At 39.9% G+C, this 20,888-nt stretch overlaps 2 protein-coding genes across 4 annotated transcripts in view; one reads left to right on the plus strand and one right to left on the minus strand.

The window, feature by feature from the left end:
* Positions 1-426: 426 nt before the first annotated feature.
* On the minus strand, positions 427-5,444 carry DYNLT1 (dynein light chain Tctex-type 1). Its single transcript, XM_057406786.1, has 5 exons — positions 5,332-5,444; positions 2,514-2,555; positions 1,401-1,524; positions 1,129-1,206; positions 427-850 (listed from the first exon to the last, which is right to left on the minus strand). The coding sequence occupies exons 1-5, from the start codon at positions 5,356-5,358 to the stop codon at positions 780-782; spliced, it is 342 nt and encodes a 113-aa protein (XP_057262769.1). The 5' UTR covers positions 5,359-5,444; the 3' UTR covers positions 427-779.
* A 6,318-nt stretch (positions 5,445-11,762) lies between these two features.
* The window catches only part of SYTL3 (synaptotagmin like 3), a 29,531-nt gene continuing 20,405 nt past the window's right edge, over positions 11,763-20,888 (plus strand). Inside the window, exons 1-6 of one of the 3 annotated variants that reach the window (XM_057406800.1) lie at positions 11,763-11,938; positions 13,371-13,586; positions 15,190-15,254; positions 18,296-18,347; positions 19,655-19,721; positions 20,692-20,764. In XM_057406800.1, the coding sequence (XP_057262783.1) occupies positions 11,829-11,938; positions 13,371-13,586; positions 15,190-15,254; positions 18,296-18,347; positions 19,655-19,721; positions 20,692-20,764 (583 nt within the window). In that variant the 5' untranslated portion in view covers positions 11,763-11,828. The remainder of the gene's footprint in view (positions 11,939-13,370; positions 13,587-15,189; positions 15,255-18,295; positions 18,348-19,654; positions 19,722-20,691; positions 20,765-20,888) is intronic. The other 2 variants (XM_057406817.1, XM_057406808.1) reach the window with 2 other exon arrangements.

The following is a 20,888-nucleotide window of genomic DNA, read 5'->3' on the forward strand; positions in this document are numbered from 1 at the left end:
TTGCAATTTTGTAGGGACTCTTCATTAGGGACCGTAGTGACAGGACAAGGGGTAACGGGGTTCAAACTTAAACAGGGGAAGATTAGATTGGATATAAGCAGGAAATTCTTTCCTATTAGGGTGGTGAGGCAGTTGAATGGGTTGCCCAGCGAGGTTGTGAATGCTCCATCCCTGGCAGTGTTCAAGACCAGGTTGGACGAGGCCGTGGGTGATATGGTTTAGTGTGAGGTGTCCCTGCCCATGGCAGGGGGGTTGGAACTTGATGATCTTAAGGTCCTCTCCAACCCTAAGTATTCTATGATTCTACAACTTGGGTAAAACTACGGAAGTGCTTTGCATTCTGGTATGTACCTCAGCTAGCTTGAAGAGAAAGATTTGGAACTTTTTAAATATCAAGAGTTAAGTTTAAATGAATCACACCAATGGTTATGAATTTCAATAATTTAATGCTAACCAAAAGTACAAAGTATGAAAATCAGTGTCTCGTTTAGATTGGTCTTAAAAAAGAAATCTAGAGAAAGTGTGTGCACTGCAGCAGATTTCAGTACTAGCACCTTGAAGAGAAGTTCTTGAAGTGTTAAGACAGTGTGGCAACACTGCTACAATACTAAGAACAAACATAAACCATGTAACAGCATGTTTTTACGCTTCTACTTTTGAAAAAAAGTTACTAAAAAAGTACATTAAAACCAGAAGTTGTTCAGTGTATTCACAGTTTGAGTAGAGGTGGACTTAGGTGCTGGAGTAGAAAAGAGAAGGGTGAATAGATTCCAAGGCAATCAGATTGCAAGTCCAAAGGCACTGACAATACAGTACACAGTCTTATTCTCCCATCTCACAGTGCAGGTCCCTACAAATACAAAAAAAGGGTTTCAGAGACAGAAGAGTGTAACAGTGATTACATGCACACCCTTAGGTACAGGTTTGTAATTTACATTTAGAACCTTAAGCATGAAGCTTTCACAACAGCTAAACAGTTCATATGTAGCAGAGCTGGCACCACACCCACACAGAAAACGCACCAATGTATTTGCTATTACTCCAGAAGTACAGCACTTGGGAAAACACAAAAGTATGTTGCCTAGCTTAAGGGGATGAGCTGAAAAGTCCAACAGTTGCGTGCCTTACCATCACTGGAGTTGTCCCAGAAGCAAGAGCTTGCTGTATGTAGCCCAGCACCATTTTTTTGCATAATCACACAGGTCACTGTTAGTAGAGAAGCTTTTATTAATCTATCACTGACATCAATTAACATTTAGTTCAATTTTTGCTTAGTATAGCACATACACACATGCTTATGAGTAGTTTACAGACACGGTTCTTGCCAAGATCTTCCCCCACCCCCACCCATCAGCACACTTGTCTATATCAGCTTTAACAGCAAAGAGAAAACAGCTCACCAATATACTTGAAAGGCTTCCCCAGCTTTGTGAGTTGGCTCAGCGTTTGCTCTACCACACTGGTTGTCCACTGGTTCACCTTGCTGTGCTGGTAAGTATTGCCACCTATTGCACTTTCTATGGCCTATTGGCAACAAGTACACACAATAAGCTTCACAAGGCAGCCATTAGCCTGTTCCCCATAGCCACAGAAAAATTCCTAAATCCTGCTTGTCCATACCGATCGTTGGAAGTGTTTTCAATTACTACAAAAATTTAACCCCAGCTCATTCATACATATTCCTCTACGAAAATGATATTCAGATTTGTCAGCAGAACCATTTTTGGGAAACAAAACCCCAAACTGAAACAAAAGATTCATGTGGTTGCGGGTTACTAAGAGAGCAGTAGCCTTCAGCCAAACAGACCATTTTGCTTACGAGGATAGTTTCCCCTTTAAGATACATGTAAGTACATTAAAGCTGCATGGTTTCATTGACACATTTTTTCCTCACAGAAATTGTTTTAAAAAAATAGCCACAAAATCATTTCAGATTCAGGAGAGACAAAAGCATGCACTGAAGCATGTGCATTCAATTTACAGAGTGACCAAAATGGCTGGTTTGCAATGAGAAAAAGACTGCACTAGTTTAGTCTACAAGAGGAATTCTGGACATAAGAACCCCACCCCAAATCCCTCTGGAATTTTTCTAGACAGGAAATTCATGTTTCTTAGCAACAAGAACAGTTTAAAATCCCAAACAAGAACTCATTTTGGAGGAAAGGCAACTCACACACAGTTACATGCACATACAGACAGCCTAGAAAAAAGCCCTGTACGTTACTGAAACATAAAATCTATTTCTATGGGGTTTAACCTAAAAAAATTCCAATAAGGATACACTGCAATGAGAGAGAAGCATATGAAATTACTTTAATTATCATCTGGATTTGCAATGTATATCACAACTAAAGCCAGGTATCCCACACTGGTTAAATCAGCGATTATACTTTGATAGCAACCTAGCTAGAAATCTATCACATCTCAGTTATCAAATTTTCTTGAATGCCTTTTAGAACACAGCATATGATATACTCTACTTTCACACCAACAAAATTAAAGTGTTCATTTACCTCTTTAATGATGGCACTGACTTCATCGACAACAAAGGAAGTCTACAAAAAAAAGTAGAATTTTAAATAATCAGTGGACACATTTCTCTGATCTGAGAGTTCAAGCTTTGTTAAGAATATGCACAAGAAGCTTAATTTATGCTTGTCAATTTCTTGCAAGTCAGGAGTTTGGAGTCTTCCTTTATTTGCCAACATGTCCTTTGGCCCCCTGAACCCAGGAAACATTCTTAGCAAACTAATGAAAAGTAACAGGTGAACTAATATTGGCTGGCCCTTAGAGGCAAAGTTCTCAAACTTTAACTTGGCAGTATTTTGGAACAACATATACAGCACTTCTGTAAATGTATATTCACATATTACAACAAGCATTAATGTTCACAGTTTGCAGCAGGGTTGCAGAGGTAAGCTCAGTGTGCAGGAACAGCTTACATTTAAACTAAACCAACATCTCCAGGGCACTGATGCGGACAAAACATTAATTGACAGCTTAAGGAGAAACTGCCATGACAATCTCAGCTGGGGACACAAAGAAAAGTGCCTTGGAAACAAAAGGGGAAATCCAGTTTGATGTCCTTCCCAGCACCTCAGCCTTCTCCCAGGCTCTGGGGAGCAGAGATTAAGCACAGAGAAGGCCCCAACATTTTACTAATCTTAAAACTACACTCGTATGGTTAGTATGTTTTCCTGGTTGAGTGCCTCAGCTATTGCTGCCTCCCACGTAAGACAGTTAAAACAAGCAGGACCCCACATGGCATGGCAGCAAGCCATGCACCTTGGTTTTACTGCTGGTATCTCACCTCATAAACCAGAAGAAATGAATCAGACAAAAGAAATGCACATAACAAATTAATTAATTTCAGAAGACTGAATAAGGATTTCAAAATGAACTTCATGGAGTATATATTGTCTGAGTTTTCACTGGCAGGTCTGTCAGCTTCTCCAGCTGGCAAACACGAATAACAGCATAACTCACTTGTGCAGGCAGGACGTAGTTACACCCGCTTAGAATGTCAAGATTCTATTGATAAACCTTTGGCCAGAACACTCTGGCTGGCTTCAGTGACATTCAGAAATACGTGAACAGCTGAGTGTTCTCTGAGAGAAGAAACAGCGGGATACATGCAAGCAGTGCCTTTTCTCTATTTGGAGGCACCAACCGGCCTGCACACATCAACATTTGTAAAAGCTTTTATGTGCTGTGGCAAACTGGCTTTTATTTTCAGCTTCTTGACTTTGATTTAATTTTAATACGCCTCATTTGTTTTCATGGTACTAAATTTTACAGGTGCTTATGTTTTAAAGAGCATATTGAAACAAAAAAGAGCGCCAATTATCAAAATACTCCTTCCCTAGAGCATAAGTTAAGAATATGGATGCCAGACATGCTGGCAGACATGAAACATGCTGTCAGGCAAGATGATAAACTACATATAGCTTTTTCCTTTGTGAAGTCAGGAACTCTGCTCAGAAACGCCTTTGAGTGAGCATAAACAAGTTCACCAAAGCAAACTGAATTAAATTCAACCCAATTTCAAATTCTCCAAGGTATTTTGAGGACTAATTTGTACTGAAACAAGTGGGAAAGAGCCATACAGAGATTTAAGAATTTGATTCTAGAGTTGCTGTTACCTCTTGACTGTCTTCCTTTTTGGGGATCACAGTGAATATAGGTTTAGATGCATGACAAAACAGAACACAAAGTTCTGATATCCAACTTTGTGATTTATGTGCTATAACTGAGCTGCTAAATCACACACCACTACCAGTCCATCTTTTAACAAGATGATATAAGCACTTTCTGTATTAAATCAGCAGCTTATTCTTTACCTGCGCTACCCATCTGGCATAGGGAGATCAGATATGATGTTTCCAGTACCTTGTTTAAGCAGGGCGTTCCCAGGCAACAAATATAAACGGCAAAGCAGCCTTGTTTTTTCATCATTCTGAGGATGTTTTTGGAAACAGCTCTAAGAATGATGTTTAAGCGTGTTAAAGAAAACCCCCGAAACCTGTAACTGTATAACATAGGCCAGACCCAGCAATGAGAACAAGGCTTTCAGAACAGCACAAGTCTGACCCACCTTCACTCTGCTTTGCTATTGTCTAACCAAGTCACAGCGCAGCTGTTTAAGAACAATGCAGCAAATTGTCACAGCTCACAAAAAACTGTCCCTCTGCAAGAGCACCACTTGCGGGGCAGTCACTTACTGTGATACAGACCCTTGATTTCTCCGACTCTTTATCCCCATTAACGGGGTACAATGTCTCATTAGTGAACCTACCTGGCTGAACTCTTCTTTCCTCACAAATTTAGCTTATTTGAGTCTTTCACTGAGGTAACCCGTAAACCTTCTACCACAGCATACTGCCTCACCCCGCTGGGGGGGGACCAGAGGCCACGACACCCCCCGAGCGTTTTCTCTAAGCGATTTGCAGCGGCCGCTTTCGGGGGAGAGGCAGGCGTGTGGAGAGGCCAGGAAAGAGGAGTCAGCCAACTCCCGAAACACAGGCAACGGGCTGGCCCATCGGTTACCGGCCGTACTCCCGGGAGGAGGAACAAAGACTGGGCCTGTCGTCAGCCGTTACGCGGGATGCGCCGCTCAGAGACGCCGCCAGCGCCCGGCGCCACACCGGCGGAGGGCAACAGGGGACCGGAGCGATGAGGAGTAGAAGAGGCGGGCGGGTTCCCAGCGGCCCCGGGTTCACCCAAGCGGTGTGGTCCGGGCGGACAGGTACCACCTGAGACCCTCCGCCAGCACTGAAAGGAGAAGCCGGGGCAGTCCCGACGCTGCCCTCCCGCTGCCCCCAGCCCCGTTACCTCCTCCCCCGGCTGGAACTCGTCCATCTTCCCGATGAAGCCCCTCACGCCGCAACCGACACCACCCCCTCACCGCTGCACTCCCCGCGCCGGCCGCTACTCGCGCTGCGCCTCCCACCGACTCCGCGGCACCGGGGCGTTTGCGCAGTGCGCCTGCGCACACACTCGCCTCCCCCGCGCTCGCAGCCGCTCCATTACGTCCCGGGCGCGTAGCAAGGGGAGGTTCCGTAGGCTATGCCTGCCCAGCGCCCGCCAAGATGGCGCGGTTTCCATAGCGACAGCGCGGAGGTGTCAAACGGCGCAAAGCCTGAGAGAGGGAGAAGCTGCTTGTCAAGGGTAGATAGCTTTGCATGCAGATAGACAGCTCGCCGTTTGTGTTCCGCAGCCGTGCCTGCGAAGAGGGACATCCAAGAGGTCTTTCCCTGGAAAGGACGGTCTGCATCTTGCTTCTGGAAACAGAGCTTGAAAAGAAGACCTGAATATGTCATGTATGCGCAGGAGCTATTGAAAAACCAAAACCAAACAAAACAACCCTAAACAAAACAAACAAAACCCCACAAACAAACAAACACATGGAAAGACATGAAGAATACCTGAATTCTTACACCTGGATGTTAATGAAATTAAAGGGCATGCTTTTCACAGTTTATGGATTTTGTGTTATGCAGTGTTAACAGGTTGTCCCAGTGTCTGATGATACCGACCTCAGAGAGCTGCTGTAGGCAGTGGGAGATGCTGTTCCGGCTCAGAGTACCATACATGAACTGGAAATATAGCCTGAATGAAGGGAAAAAATAACAGGGAGCAAGTGCAAGGTGTGTACTGAGGCAGGAATACCTAGCTCTATAAATGCAGACAGGGCAGGACTGGCTCATTCAGTACCTGTTCCATAGACCAGGGAGTAAAGGGGTGTGAGAGGTACAATTTTCCTAAATTCATCCTATGATGTGGTTAAAAAAGGGAAGATGCCATACTGGGATGTGGAAATGGATGTATAGCTTGCAGGACATGGGAAGCAGGATTTCCATTGCACTCTCTGTAGTAAGGCCTTGCAAGGAATGCTGTGTCCAGGTTTAGGCTGAGGGAGTTAAAGCCTCAGGGCCTGAGTACCAACGGGCCTGAGCCTCCCTGACCAGCCCCAGCTGTGGTCTCCACCAATGAGCCCCTCTGCTTCAGGCTTGTCTCTTCAGTGAACCTCTGCTATATGTTTCGCACTTGTCTCCACTCCTGTGTCAGACCCTGCTTTTCTTGAAGCAGAAGAGCCAGTCCCCTTGCCTTGGGAGTGTGTAGGGGCACCATGCAGGCAGCACCCACTGCTGGATGTGGTGGGATTGTGGCTGGCTGCTCAGCCTGCCCAGCCTGCCCTCAACTCATCTCTGAGCCTACGCTTGCTGCTCCTGCCAGCCTGAAAGCAGAGATGAAAGGTGAGGCTATGGGAAGGTTGAACAAGTGGAGCTTGTTTAGGCATGTTCTTAGCAGGTATAAAATACTGCAGCAGTTTTCCATGCTTAGGGATGAGAGGGAAAAAAACAATGAGGTGAAAAGTGTGGTGATTAAGGTTGTGGTTAAATATTGGGGGAAAGCTGGTGGTAAGGCTGATGTCTTTCAACCTGGATTTGTGATATTACACATCTGTTGCTGTGGGTAGTTACAGTTCTCAGGTTATTTCTGAGCTTTCATTTAGTTAAAGTTTTACCTGAAATGAAGGCCCAAATCATCCAAATATTCTTTGTTGAGCATAACTGTGCTCTACTAACAGTTACTTTCTGTTTGGCAGTACAGCTGTAGAAGGTAATTAGACTTGACATACACAGGTGGAAATGTCTGAACCTATTTAACTGAGAAGGGCTGCTCCAAGGTACATACCATTTATCTGGTAGAGCCAGGAGTGAAACAGGAGATTGATTTCCAAGAGCAGCAGATTTTGAAATAACTTGGATGTAATTTTGAACTTTATCACTCCCATTTGGTTCTGTAATAGATTGAACTGGGATAACTAATCCAAATAATATTATAATTTTTAATCATTATCTGAGATCGAATTTCTAGTTATAAAGTTTAGTTTGGGTGTTTTTTTTTCACAGATGCATTAAAAAAAATTCTTTTAAACTTTTTTACATTAATTGCTTTGTCATTCAAACCTGAAAACCATTTTGTTTCCAGGAAAAGACTGTTCATGATACAAGCAGAGTTTTTTGTGCGAGTCCTGGGGCCAATGAGGTTAGTAAGATTTTCACATGCATAGTGCCAGAGAAAGAAATGATGTAGAACTCAAAGCCACTTCTCTTCCTGTGTGGCTTGAAGGCTGAGCATAGTTTGATGGTATCAGTCAGCTTTTATAGTCTTTTGTGTTCACTCTCTTTTTAATGTTAGAAAGAGGAGTAACTTTTCTTGATTGCTTGTTGCTGGTAACAAAACCAGACACCTGGGGAAAGCTGCTGTAATATTACAGATCTTTGTTGAGTGTATTTGCTTTTAGCTGTTTGAAGGATGCTCCTCTCTACATGAGTCAGTCTAATTTTGGTGTCCAAAGGAAGGAAAGGGGGTGGAGAACAGCCACCATTTTTTTTTTTTCTTTAAGCAAAGATAAGTAGAGTGCTACTCATCTCTTAAAAGCAATTTACTTCCACCCGTCTTTCTCTGGTGGCTGCTGAAAAGGTAAGGGCATTGTTTTAATCTGTTCTATATGACATTGCACAGGGGGATGAATTTTTACTTGGATGTTGGGTTTTTTTAAACTGCAAAGATTTCATAGAAAGACCACAACTGGAGCTTAAGTGTCTCTGTTGGGTTTGGGTTTTGTTTGTTTTTTGTTTTTTTTACTGTAAGTGCTGGCATGGGATGTCATTAAAATCACAAGACATAACTTTGGTAAAATATTATCAAAGAACTTTCAAGTAATTTGCATGTGTGCATGCAAGGATGTGAAAATTAAACTGCTACAGCCAGGTAGTGCAAAGTAACACTTGTAATTTTCTTAACTAAGAATAAATTTCTGTGATTGGCCTCTACAGAACAGAAAATAGACACAAATTACAGTAGTTTTGTGATAGTTTTTATCTATATTTTTAATCTGTCCTAGCTACTGATGTACTGATACATCCATCTTCTGGGTTAACGGATGTAAGTAGTCCAGTTATCGCAAGTCAATGAAGGCCACAAATTTAGAAGATCAGCTTATTTATACTTATTTAATTGTAATTATTTTGCTAATGCTTAAGGATCTGAATGGAGATCAATAATACATTACATGCAAGATCGCTTTGAGAAAAAGCTTGCTAAGTCAGGCATTTCTAAGTTCAAAAACTTAAACTACCCTTTGCAAACTTAATCTTGTCTAAGGCAGGCCTTTTGGTTGATGTTCAGTTATAGAGCTGCATACTGTTCTAGTCTAATAGAAAAAAACATGGCCTTCTGAGGTTGCACTGTGTGTGTGCATCTCTCCCTCTCTTAAGGTGTCACCACACTGGTTGTCCAGTCTCCTTTACAATGGCTTTGAGCCTTTGCATGATATTTTTAAAAAGCTACTGATCCATCTGCAAGGTGCCTGACACTGTTTTACTTTAAATACATAATTTAAAATAATGTTTGAACAAAATATTTCATCTGAGCTTTGTGGGAGAAGTGTCATTGTATTTACTACAGAGGTTGCTGCTGCTTTTGGTTTCATGTAGAAGACACTCAGCTTTGAGGTTAGCTGACTATGTAAAACGGCTAGCTAGCTGGGTTCAGTGGGTAGATGTGAACGGAGGGCACCTGAGAAGGTTTTTTAAATTATTTTTTCCGGTCGAGGAGGATCATTACTGAAAACACCACTTGTAGCAAGTGACCAACTGGTTTTAATGACGGTGCTTGCAGTACCACTGATGGGCTGCAGTAGGATGCCCTTCTGAAGAATCGTGCCCTGGCTAGGGCAGAAGCTGTATTTCCAGGGGGGAGTAGCTGTGTGCAGGGCAGAGTGGAAACAAGAGGGAGGCTCCAAGCTGTTCCTTTCCTCACACCATTTAAATTTGAGCAAGCTTGAATAGCTGAAAAAATAATAAGAAAAAAATCTGCATCTCTAAATAAGATTCTATATGCCCTCAATATTTTTCATACAGTAAGATGTTATCTGAAACCCATTTACTCAAAATAGCCATGAAATGTGGAAAACTTTGTATTCTTCTATGAAGAAGGGAGATGGTCCTTTTATAAAGCATTTGAAGGAGATATAAGAAGTATTCTGTGCTTACTTAACTGCAGAAGTTGCTCTTAGTAACTGTTTTACTGTGGCACGTTCTTAGTAGCCTTGCAAGACATTCATATATTTTCTTTAAAATCATTAGAGTGCTTTTATGGGATCCAGCTAATAATGACTATCACAAATTTGCTAGCTTGTACTGATGCTTCCTCAGGGCATTCTGATGATTGTGTAGATATGCTAGCCTTTGGAAATTGTAGGAGTTCATAGAAAATGTATCTTGCCCAGTAATGAGTGTTTTGATATCCTTCATGCGGAGGTCGCTGAGTTTGTGCTGACTGCTCTTTTAGACTGTATTGACTTGAATTGAAGACTCAAAACATGTTCATCAATCCTGGGAGGTATTTTTGAGGTAAAAGATGAAAGCGGGTAAAGGAAGCAGGGGCCTTTGAAAATTACATATACTGTATTAAAAAGTTGCTCAGGCTTTTTAGCTTTCAACTGAGTAACTTCCTGTTAAACTGCAGTTTGTAAGGAAATAAAGTATGATTCTGCCTATCTCTGCCTCTTTTGCTTCCACAGGAAGACAATCTTTGAAGACAATCTTTTTTTTTTTTTTTTTTTTTTTTTTTTCCTTTCTTGACATTGCTTCTGTGAAACACATCGTTCTTTATAAATACAAATTGTCACCTGCTTTTTTCTTTTTCTTTTTGTGGGAAATTAAGTAGCTTGATTGGGCAAGCTGTATGTAAAGTAATTCCCAGCACTGAAAAAACACATTGTCGCTATATATCTGAAGTTTTGGTGCAGGGTGGGTGTTTTCCTTTGGTTTTTTGTTTGTGGGGTTTTTTTAATTTAAAACTCACAGTATTTTAACATGCAGATAGTTGGTCAGACTCTCAGCTGAGGCCCATCACTGAAGCATCAGTAACTGCTTTGGGAAAGTTTTCCCCTTGCTGTCCTAGTCCCTAGACATTCTGCCTAGAGCTTGACTGCATGTATTTCATACAGATTAAGTTTGAAACACCCAGTTTTTATGTATAAATCTTTAATATTTGGTGTACCATGTGTGGAATGCTCTTCTATGTCTTGTAATAGACACCAGACAGTAGTATTAAAACTGAATATGTGTGTAAGCTGAATTAGTTTGAGTAATCATTTTCTTGCTCTACTTTGCTGTAAAATACATTAAAATTATTTCCTATTGTTTTTGAAGTTTTACGAAAGTGAAAATCACAGAATATATCCAAAATACAGTTGTGATTCTGTTTTAATTTTATACTTCTCATTTATCTGTGCACCAACATCATCAGTTTGGAGCCAGAATTGTTAGTGCACTGAGCTGGAAATAATATATATCTTAAGTCTTCAGTGTTTGTGTGTATTAAGAAAGATAAACATTATTGGGTATTAAACTGTTTATTTAGACTTAACAGACTGAGGTAACTGGTAGGAGAGACCCTTAAAGGGTTTATTTTGCTCTTTCCTCTTAAACTTGATGTTTTATCTTTTCAGTAAGATGAGATTAGAAAGGGGCGTTTTGTCTCGACCAGTATGGCTTTTCCACTTAAGGGACCTGTAAACCTTTGTTCAAAACTAATTTAAGCTTCTTTATTGGTTGTTTTATGTTTACTGAATAAAAAATGTGAAGGCTTATGTCTGAGTATAACGGGACAAATACGGTAAAACTGTCTGCAGAACAGGACTGTCTCAAAGCCTCTCCTGTATCCGAGTTAGTGCATAAAAGGTCTGAGGATAGCAAAGTGTGGTCTTCACATACTACCTAAAACGTCCTGAAGAGGTGAAAAGACTGATAGCATGTTCGGGTTTTTTTGGTTTGTTTGTTGGGTTTTTTTTTTTCTGTAGGTCTGGAAATGTCAAATCTGCAAGACCAAATAAAAAAATCCTTCCATTCCTTTACACCATCTCTTGGTGTCCCTCCTTCTGGTGACAGTTAAAGCCCAATCCTGAGCCTTGCTGCAAACTCTCATCTCTTTTGGAACCACTCTCAGCCACAAAAAAAAAAAAAGAAAACAAAAAGTTATTTTGTGTGAAACAGACAAGCTGCTGTGATCTTGCTAATTGTTCATGTTCCCTGGGTAGCAGAAACACTTAAATGATGACTTTTGTGAAGACAGACATGGTTGTTTTTCTCTTCTGGGGTATGATACAGTGAACCATATCACTGAAATGTTAAGAATGCAGGCACTTATAAACACTCGGACCACTCTGACTACTCTATAAAGTAGTATCCATCATTCCAGGTGCTGTAGAACCATAGGACAGGAGTCTACAAAAGAGGACGAGTTTGGGGAAAATGGCCTGTGAATTCAATCTAAACTTCCTTAAGCAACAGGAACAAGAAGCTGTTCTAGAAGTCCTGTACCGTGACCAGATGGTGAGAGAAACAGAGGAGAAAAGAATAAGGTATCTGCTGTTCCCTTATTCTTGGATTTCTGTTTTTTGGTTTGGGTTTTGGTTTTTTGTTTGTTTTTTGTTGTGTTTTTTTTTTTTTCCTAAAAGGCACTCCTTTGCTATCATTCCAAATGTATTCCTTTTTATGACTTGTTAGCTAATGCCTTTTTTATTCTTTGGGAATACTAAGGGTTATCCAGAGCCCCTTACATTTACCATAATATACACTATTCTTCAGTAAAGATGAGCAAATACTGTTCAGTGAATAATCTACTTAGAGAATTTTACTTACAGCCTTCAGAGAAAAACTAAAGGCAGCAACTAAACTTTCTATGAAGGCTAGCAGTGAAATTTTGTAAGGAGGTTATGGCTTTATGGCATTCTCATCACATTCCTATGCATGCCTATATAGTCCTAATAACACAGAACATCTTCAGCACTTTGGCTGCTTTATTTAACTTACATTGTGCCAAGACTGGAATTAAGAATCACTGGATACCTGCTCATTTTGCTGAATCCATCACTGCACTACACTGTCTTGGAGATTGATACTAGTGTCAATAGGTGTCATTGGCTATCTAGTTATTTTATGCTATGCAAATATCTTGGTTGTGAAGGCTAAGGGATAAATCCTCCAGAATTTTATTTGCTTTACTTTAGGGCTACAGCAAGGATTTCCTTGCAGCTTGTCTACTTTCTCACACCGCATCCTTGTGTAAAGCGGTATTTGTGTTGCAAAGTTTGAGATTTTTAGTCTCTTAAGTGTAGAAACTTAAACTTTGCTTACAGCAAATATTTATGTAAGTATTACTGGATATTTTAAATTATGATGAAAAGTAAGTAAAGGGTTATAAAGAAAGTTGGAATTGGTCAGAAAATATCTTTCACCTGTTGAGGATTTGCTAACTCTTTGCTAACAGTTAAAAATTTAGATCTTGGTTACTGGTATATGTAATGAAAGCAAAGTCAATGAAAGGGAAAGGCTTTGATACCTTGGTCTGATATGGTTTTAGTTAACTTACAGATGGTGTATTTGTTATGAATATTTTTACTTGATAGAAGATTTTATTCTTGGATAACAACGGTAAAAAGAATCATCTAATGACAGGGACCACTGTTTAGTCTCAGTTTTTGTATGTGAATACATAATCACTTGCATACACAATTTCAATACCCTGCCCTGAGCATGCACAACTGACATGAACAGAATCCCATTTATACCAGACTATATGCACAGTTGTGGTTGCATACAAAGTCACAATGTAGAATGCTGTGTGTAGATGCCTTCAGCAAGTGCTCAATTGAAGTCAAACTTGGAGGCATATCTCCCACTGGTAATGATATTGCACAACCAGGGCATTAGCTTGCAATTTACATGAGGGTTTTGGTCTATTTAATTTTGTAATCTTTTCATTTTGTTTGCCTTTCTTACCCGGGGGATTAGGAAACTGAAACTACAGTTGCAGCAGCTTCGGTGGAAAGGGGCAAGAAATGCCAGCCATGAATACCAGGAGAGATCTTGTGCTCGATGTCAGAAATTGCTTGGGTTACTGATGAACAGGGGTGCAGTATGCAATGGGTGCAGTCATCGAGTGTGCTCTGAATGCCGTGTCTGCCTGAATCCCTGCCTTTGGAAATGCACTGTTTGTTATGCTCATGGGTAAGAAATGTTATTGGTTTGGATAAGTGCTGGTTTACACTGTTTACTCAGTGGATACATGCTGGTTTATGTTTCTGTTGCTTTAAATAATTAATGAAACCAAGCCTCTGGTGGAATGAAAATGTTATATGGAGTCCTGGTAGCAGTGAAGTTGATGGGAATTTTATGTTATACTTCATGTAGTCAGGATTTTGAAAATGTTCTTGTATTTTGCAAAATGAATCCTCAGGGTAGGCCAGAAGTAGTATGACAAAGATGATAACAGCAAAGCACAGGAACAGTTGTTAGTTTCTGAACAGCAGGTAGATCTCCTTCCCCTGACTCAATACTGAGCCAGTAGATCATAGCAAGTTACTGAAGGGGTAACTAGTACAATATACACAGGTAGTGAATTTTTTTTTTAAATTTAATATTCCGCATTACTACTTACAAAGGTATATTTTAAATGTCTAAAATGCCTTAAAATCAAGCCACTGAAAGAGCAAACACCATCCTACCTATAGTTTGTCCATCTTAACATAGAGTAAGGTTAGGTGTAAAGTGGCAGACCCAGGGATTTTGTGGCTGGATTTTGGATATTGCTGTAGCTCTCATGTTAACAGGTTTTGCTTTCTTAAGGAAACAAGCCCTACGTAAATCTACTGTCTGCATGTTGTTGCCAATTTGAAGCAATTTTGTCAAGGAATGGTAATAAAGATGTGATTTTCATAGAAAAAATGAACTCCTGGGTAGAGAAAAAGTGTAGTGGTACCTTCACGACGAAATTTTTGCAGTGGAACTTCATCCTATAATAAGTGTCAGAAAATCCACAAGGAACAGAGATACTATATATGCCCTAAAAATTAGTAAGACATTTAGATGAAAATTTCTACCCTGTAAACTCCAGAGAATCCTTTCTTCACTTAAAATTCTTTCTGTCTCTTTAATAATGGATTAATTCAGATTGCAGACTTCATCTAAGTCTGTTGGAGACAAAATGCAAGAGTCAAATCTGCTGCAGATTGGCTTTTGACAGAGCTATTTGGTCTAATATCCTTTTATACTTGTTAGTCATAGCTTTCCTGATCCTTGTGTCTGTGTATGACATTGGCAGTACTGATGTTGGTTTCCCAAAATGGAGAGAGAGAGAACATGAAGCCGTTGCACCATCAGGGTTGTGGAGCTTAATGCTCCTTGGTAGCCATCCCAAGTTCTGCCTGGGAGCACATCCTCCGTTGTTGACTTTCCCTGCTCTTCAGACTAGCCTGCAACTGTAAGCAGTCAGCACACCAGGCAGCACAACTACCTGGGCTGTACTGTAACTTGCTTGTATAGACTTGAGTGGATCCAAGACTCCTGGCTTCAAAGTTAACACCTAGAGCAGTATGCATTGCTTTGCATGGGCAGTCCTACATAGGAAAAAGTGGGAGGAGGGGAAGGAGAGGAGGAACCCTTTGTTTGCAGACCCACAGCAAAATTGATCAACAGAGTGAGCAGTCATAAAATCTTAGCTTTGTGGTAGGATTAAAAAAGAAAAATTGTTGGATTGTTAAATAGCTACCAAACATATGAATAAATGCATTTTGGAAAATGTTGATTCAAATGCCTTTTGTTTGCTTTTCAGAGATGTGAAAGTAAAGGCTGGCGAATGGTTTTTTGAGGAACGAGCAAAGAAATATCCAGGTGAAGGTAATCACTGACCATGTCATGTGTAGTCCTCATCTTTATGAAACACTGAATGTAGTTTGCCACTGTATTTAATGTTCCTTCCACTTGGTGAGAGATTTGTCAGAAATTACCATGCAGTGCATCTGTCTATGCACTAGATAAAGCATGAACACAAATTAGCAGAATGCATTTAAAAGTATAATTTACTTGGTATGAGTAATAGGAATAAGAAAATTGTTGGCCATATCAATTTAAGTTAATGAGCATGGAAGACTTCTGAGAAATACAATGACATGAAAAAAATAGAGAAATGTTAAAATATGTGTGCAGGAAGGAAATGATCTTGCATCCATTGTCTGTCAAAGTTAAAACTCCAGTTGTTTTCACTGAGACAGTTCTAAAGCTTGAAGTGGTGACAGAATGGAATAAAGAAAAACATGCATAGCTATAAATCATAGAATCATAGAATATGGAAAGGACCTTAAGATCATCTAGTTCCAAACCCCTGCCATGGGCAGGGACACCTCACACTAAACCATGACACCCAAGGCTCTGTCCAACCTGGCCTTGAACACTGCCAGGGATGGAGCATTCACAACTTCCTTGGGCAATCTGTTCCAGTGCCTCATCACCCTTACAGTAAAGAACTTCTTCCTTATAGCCAATCTAAACTTCCCCTATTTAAGTTTTAACCCATTACCCCTTATCCTATTACTACAGTCCCTGATGAAGAGTCCTTCTCCAGCATCCTTATAGGCCCCCCTCAGATACTGGAAGGCTGCTATGAGGTCTCCACGCAGCCTTCTCTTCTCCAGGCTGAACAGCCCCAACCTTCTCAGCCTGTCTTCATACAGGTGATGCTCCAGTCCCCTGATCATCCTAATGGTCCTCCTCTGGACTTGCTCCAAGAGCTCCATGTCCTTTTTATGTTGAGGACAGCAGAACTGTACACAGTACTCCAAGTGAGGTCTCATAACTGTTCCTTTACTTTCAGCCAGCTGTGCCACTGCCTTGTGTTCAGTCTTTTCAGTGCAATTACAAATACAAAGGTCTAAAAGAAATTATAGAGGATGTGGATGGGTTGCTCTATGGGGAATGTGTTTTGCCAGCCAATGGATTGTTGGTCTTCGGTTTCACCTGCAATGACTAATGAGGTGGAGAGGATTTCCTTCCTTCTTCCCCTCAGATAGGCACATATTTCACTTTGTGCTTGACTGTAGCTAAATGTTGAAGTTTTACTTACAGTATCTGCATCACATATAGATTAAAGAGTAGCTGGTATATAGGAAGGCACTGAAACATCTCTTGGAAAACTTGAATAGGAAGAAGTTTATAAATGGAAGAATGTAGTCAGGCAAATTTTGGGCAGTAGGTATTCACAAAAGACAATAGGTAGCATATTAAGAAACTGAACTACAGTTCCTGCAACAATTCATTTAAAATTTGAAAGATTACATGGAATTCAATACTAGCTAACATAATTTCTGATTTTTAAAATATTAGTTTAACAGTCTGTTATTGGAAAATGCTGAGTTTGTCTCAGAAACTGAACCTCATACTGCAAGGTACTGACTGTCCCTCTTTCCAGTAAAATGAATGAGTTCTCACCTTGCATTATCAAAGCTTTGTGGGTGCTTTGAAGCATTTTGCTTAGTTAGTTGAATAGTAATACTGTTGAAGTCACAAAAATCTAAGGACATGCAGAAGATAAGCTTCCAGGGAGATATATGTTTTGTTTAGTTCCTTTGGTTAGACCAACTAATATAATTAAAGGGATTAAAACCGTCAAACTTTGAAACAGCAGCTATTGTAGTTATGTGTCCTTCAAGTCTGGAGAGACAGTGCCCTCTTTTGGTTTGAAAATATAACACCCTGGAAGTTTAACTGAAAAAATACATGTTACGGTAAAGTTTTTCTCATGTAAAAAGTTATATCAGTATGCTTTTTACTAATTTTGTGTAGCTTCTACCTAAAGAATAAAAATGCTTTCATCAAAGTGATTGCCTTTCCTGAATAATGAATTAAAAATCTAAGAAATCTAACTTAATTCAGCAATACATCATGATGCCAAATATTACTTATTAATAACAGAGCATTAAGTCTGGAGCTCTGATTGAAGTTTGGAACATCAGTAAGTTGATGTAAGTTGAAGTAAGCAGTATGTTATGATTAATGACATAATCACCAAAGTATGGATTGCCGAAACTCAAAACACAGCACTGCACCAGCTAACATAAAGGAAAAACATGACTGCTACTGCTGAACCCAGGACAATGCTGTTTTCTATTGTATTAAGAATGAATAGCAATTAAAGCCACCCCAGATATTTTAAGTTGGCCATTTGTTACAACATTTAGCTCTTCTTCCTGTTTTGCAATCACTCAGGAGCTACATTTTTATGAGTCTTCATTGTTTCTGCCTGATGGAGTGCTTGCTCTCGTTGTGTTCACCTGAGGAATGCCACATGGTTGCTATTTCCCCACAGGGGTTGGCCTTGGCAAAGAGTTGTGAGCTAGTCATGTGTTTTCATGATTGTACAAAGTCTCTATTGGGGAAAGTGAAAAGAATTTTTTGTAGAGATGCAGGAGGTGACCATGTGCCTACTCTTGTACACGTTTTCAAGCTTTTCATAGTGTTTGAGTGTTATGGTTCAAGTGTCTGTCAGTGCAGTAGGTACTACCTGCTTCCTGGGCCTCAGGAGGCTGAGAGCACTTCTAACCTGTAGGAATGGGCCTGTTAGCACCTGTACATCAGCTGAGGTTGTCCTCAGCATTTGTGAAGTGCTGGTCTGAACATGTCGCCTGTGAAAGGTGAGGGTGAAATTGTGATGTGGCTTGTGATACAGGAGAAACTTGCATGTTGCTTGGCATGTATGCTGGTATGTGAGGCGAAGGGTAATTTTTTTTTACTCCTGACTTGCATGTGCATGAGCTCCTGTAGATACAGGCCAGCTCCTGAAAGGCACTGATTTTATAAAGGTATCATATGGATGTTAGTAACTGCTGCTGTTGCTAAATGACCTCTGTGTGGGTTTTCAGTTTGTTTGCTTTTCTCCTTTGCAGGCAGACACGAAACAGTTGGTGCGAAGCTCTTGAAATCTTATCAGAAACTGAGGTAAGACTCATAAAAGGACAAATGGTCCTAGGACACTGAGAATTTGTATAGGTGATATATTGTATGTTACAAACTAACCAACAGTTTGTTTTTATCGTAAAAAACAGATTACAATACTTTCAGCATACAAATAAAAATCATAGAAAAATGCCACTTTTACCTGTCAGCAATACATAAGAAGGGAGTAATTATGTTTAGAGTAATATGTATCTTATTTACTTGAAGGGATATATGTTGTTTTTGCCATATCTGCTTAAATTTTTACATAGCTGCTTACACCATTATCTTTCAAATTTACACACTATGACAGAGATTAAAATTATTTATGCAACAGCATCATTTTTTACTCAACGGGAGATACTGATAATCTGATAACTTTAGAATAAATAGTAGACAAGTAGCTGTCTGTTCAGTAAGATGCATCCACTTACTAAGCTTAAAACGAGTAACAAATCCAGTTTACACTGAATAAATACTTTGACTAGAGGCCTAAGCATAACCATATGTAAGTTATTACTAGTGATATATAATGAAATAAGTCTACTTAAACAATATTGCATAAAAGAAACCCTCTTCCTTAAAAAAAGTTAAATAAGATACAAAGAGATGGCCTCAGTTTTATGGTAATTAACTGGTGAGGCATAGCTGCATGAGACAGAAACTTACAGGTAGCTAGATATGATCCTAACTAGGGCTGCATAGGACTTGCTTTTATCTAGATGTGGTAAAAGTAAAAGGCAAACAAAAAAGAAGTTCACTAGCTGCCTTTAGGGTCTGTGATTGTGCTGTGGGAGCAGAATCGGTAAGATGACAGTGAGTTTTTTTCACAGGCTGGGGCTATTTACAGCAATTGAAATGGCTGGAATGCTGTAAAGGGGCTTTAATAGCTTTGGGCCCAGGCAAGGGCCTTTTAGTATGCTAAATAAAGATGACTGTTTTCTGGAAACATCTCTGAAACAGGGATGGGGCGTGTTACACAGAAATTGTGTTTTAACACTCCGGAAATGGATTGTGATAATGTCAACCATGTAGAATTGTAGAAAGCCTGTCCTAAATCAGGTCTTCCTGATTGTTTTAAATCAATAATCCTGCCTAGAGCAGCCCAAGATTAAAAAGTCAGAAAGGTAGTCATAATTGTTACAAACAGGCAGTCAACCTGTGATGCAACTGTTAAACAGGATCTCAACTCGGATCTTTAGATTGCAGGAAAGGCAGATAGTAAAGATACTGTGCATGAATATGATTAATTTACCCATCTATTAGTATAATATATTAATTGTAGCACTGTTTATCTCTTAAATTTCTAGTAAAATTTCTGTCATACCTCCAACTCCACCTCCTTTCACAGAATCCACAGCAGGAAGTAACGTGATGGTAAATGTATGTATCTGCAAAATATACATATATATATCCACCTCTCAGGGTGCCATTCATATGAACAGGCCAGCCACAGAAATGCAGGAAATAGCAAATACTGCAGCATCATATTGCAATATAAATGCTCCCTGATGTTCCTTTGTAAGGTTTTTTACACGCTGCATTGGTAGTAGTAGAGAGAGGTCAGAGGCTGTCATGAGGGAAGTTTTCAGTTAGTTTTCAGTTTTGAGGAAAGTGATTAACCATGCCACTTGGCACTGGGATACTGCACCTGTTTTTTGGTCCCTCATTACAAGAAGGCTGTAGCTCCTGAGCTTACCTCTATCCTGAAGAATCTCATGATCCTATGATATTCAGTAGTCATTTATAAAGCTATAATTCCATGTGTTACTTTCATTACTGGTGGAACACAGTAAATTTGATGGTTGCCTTTGCATTACAATTTCTAATGGACAAACTAGTAGGGCATGGCTCAGAACTCGTTGAAATCACACTGAATTACTATTTCAGTTAATTTTGGACTGGGTCCTCAGGCCCTGGTTTGAAGCCCATTGCAATTCTGTAAACATTCTAATATGTGCTTACCTGGAGCTTGACGGAAGTTCCGATTCAGAGGCACAGGAACATCTGTAATAGATAGGACTTTCCTGCTTAGTATTAAATACATTACAACAAATTGGTGATGTAAATAGTTGTATTTAAGAAATTGCTGTGTAATCTGCCTACAGAGGAGTTCCACTTCTACATCAGAGTATGGAACTGAAAATATTATTTTCCATCTTCATACATTAGAATGACAGTCTTCAACCATGTTAACATATGTCCTCAGATGTATTTGTCTACAGAGCAAAGGGCTGCAGCCTTACCATCTGATTGTTATATGGTCTGTAGATAAGTGATCATGGAAATTTTAAAACATCAAATATTTTGTGATTTCTCACTTTTGACATCCATCTCCCATTTGCAGGAACTCGGTCAGTCTAAAAGTTTTAACAAATCTGTGGAAAACTTGTTTCTGTCTCTCACAACACATATAAAAAGTAAGTAACTTCCATTGCTTTATTGTTCTAGGGTAACATAGTGAAATGTTTTTTGGTCCAAACTGTTGGCAAAAAAATAGTTATTAAAAAAAGGTATTGAGAAGTGGCTGAAATGACTAATGCC

This window comes from Pezoporus wallicus, unplaced genomic scaffold (assembly GCF_028554395.1).
Source record: "Pezoporus wallicus isolate ANWC-B61680 ecotype Strahan unplaced genomic scaffold, APGP_CSIRO_Pwel_v1 contig_3817, whole genome shotgun sequence".
Lineage (NCBI taxonomy): Eukaryota > Metazoa > Chordata > Aves > Psittaciformes > Psittacidae > Pezoporus > Pezoporus wallicus.

Excerpts from the sequence above, each read along its gene's own strand:
- DYNLT1 (XM_057406786.1), bottom strand. The coding sequence starts at position 5,358 with ATGGACGAGTTCCAGCCGGGGGAGGAG. Across the intron at positions 1,525-2,513 it reads TCAGTGCCATCATTAAAGAG|GCCATAGAAAGTGCAATAGG; the intron begins GTAAATGAACAC and ends TGTTGCCAATAG. Across the intron at positions 1,207-1,400 it reads GAAGCCTTTCAAGTATATTG|TGACCTGTGTGATTATGCAA; the intron begins GTGAGCTGTTTT and ends CTCTACTAACAG.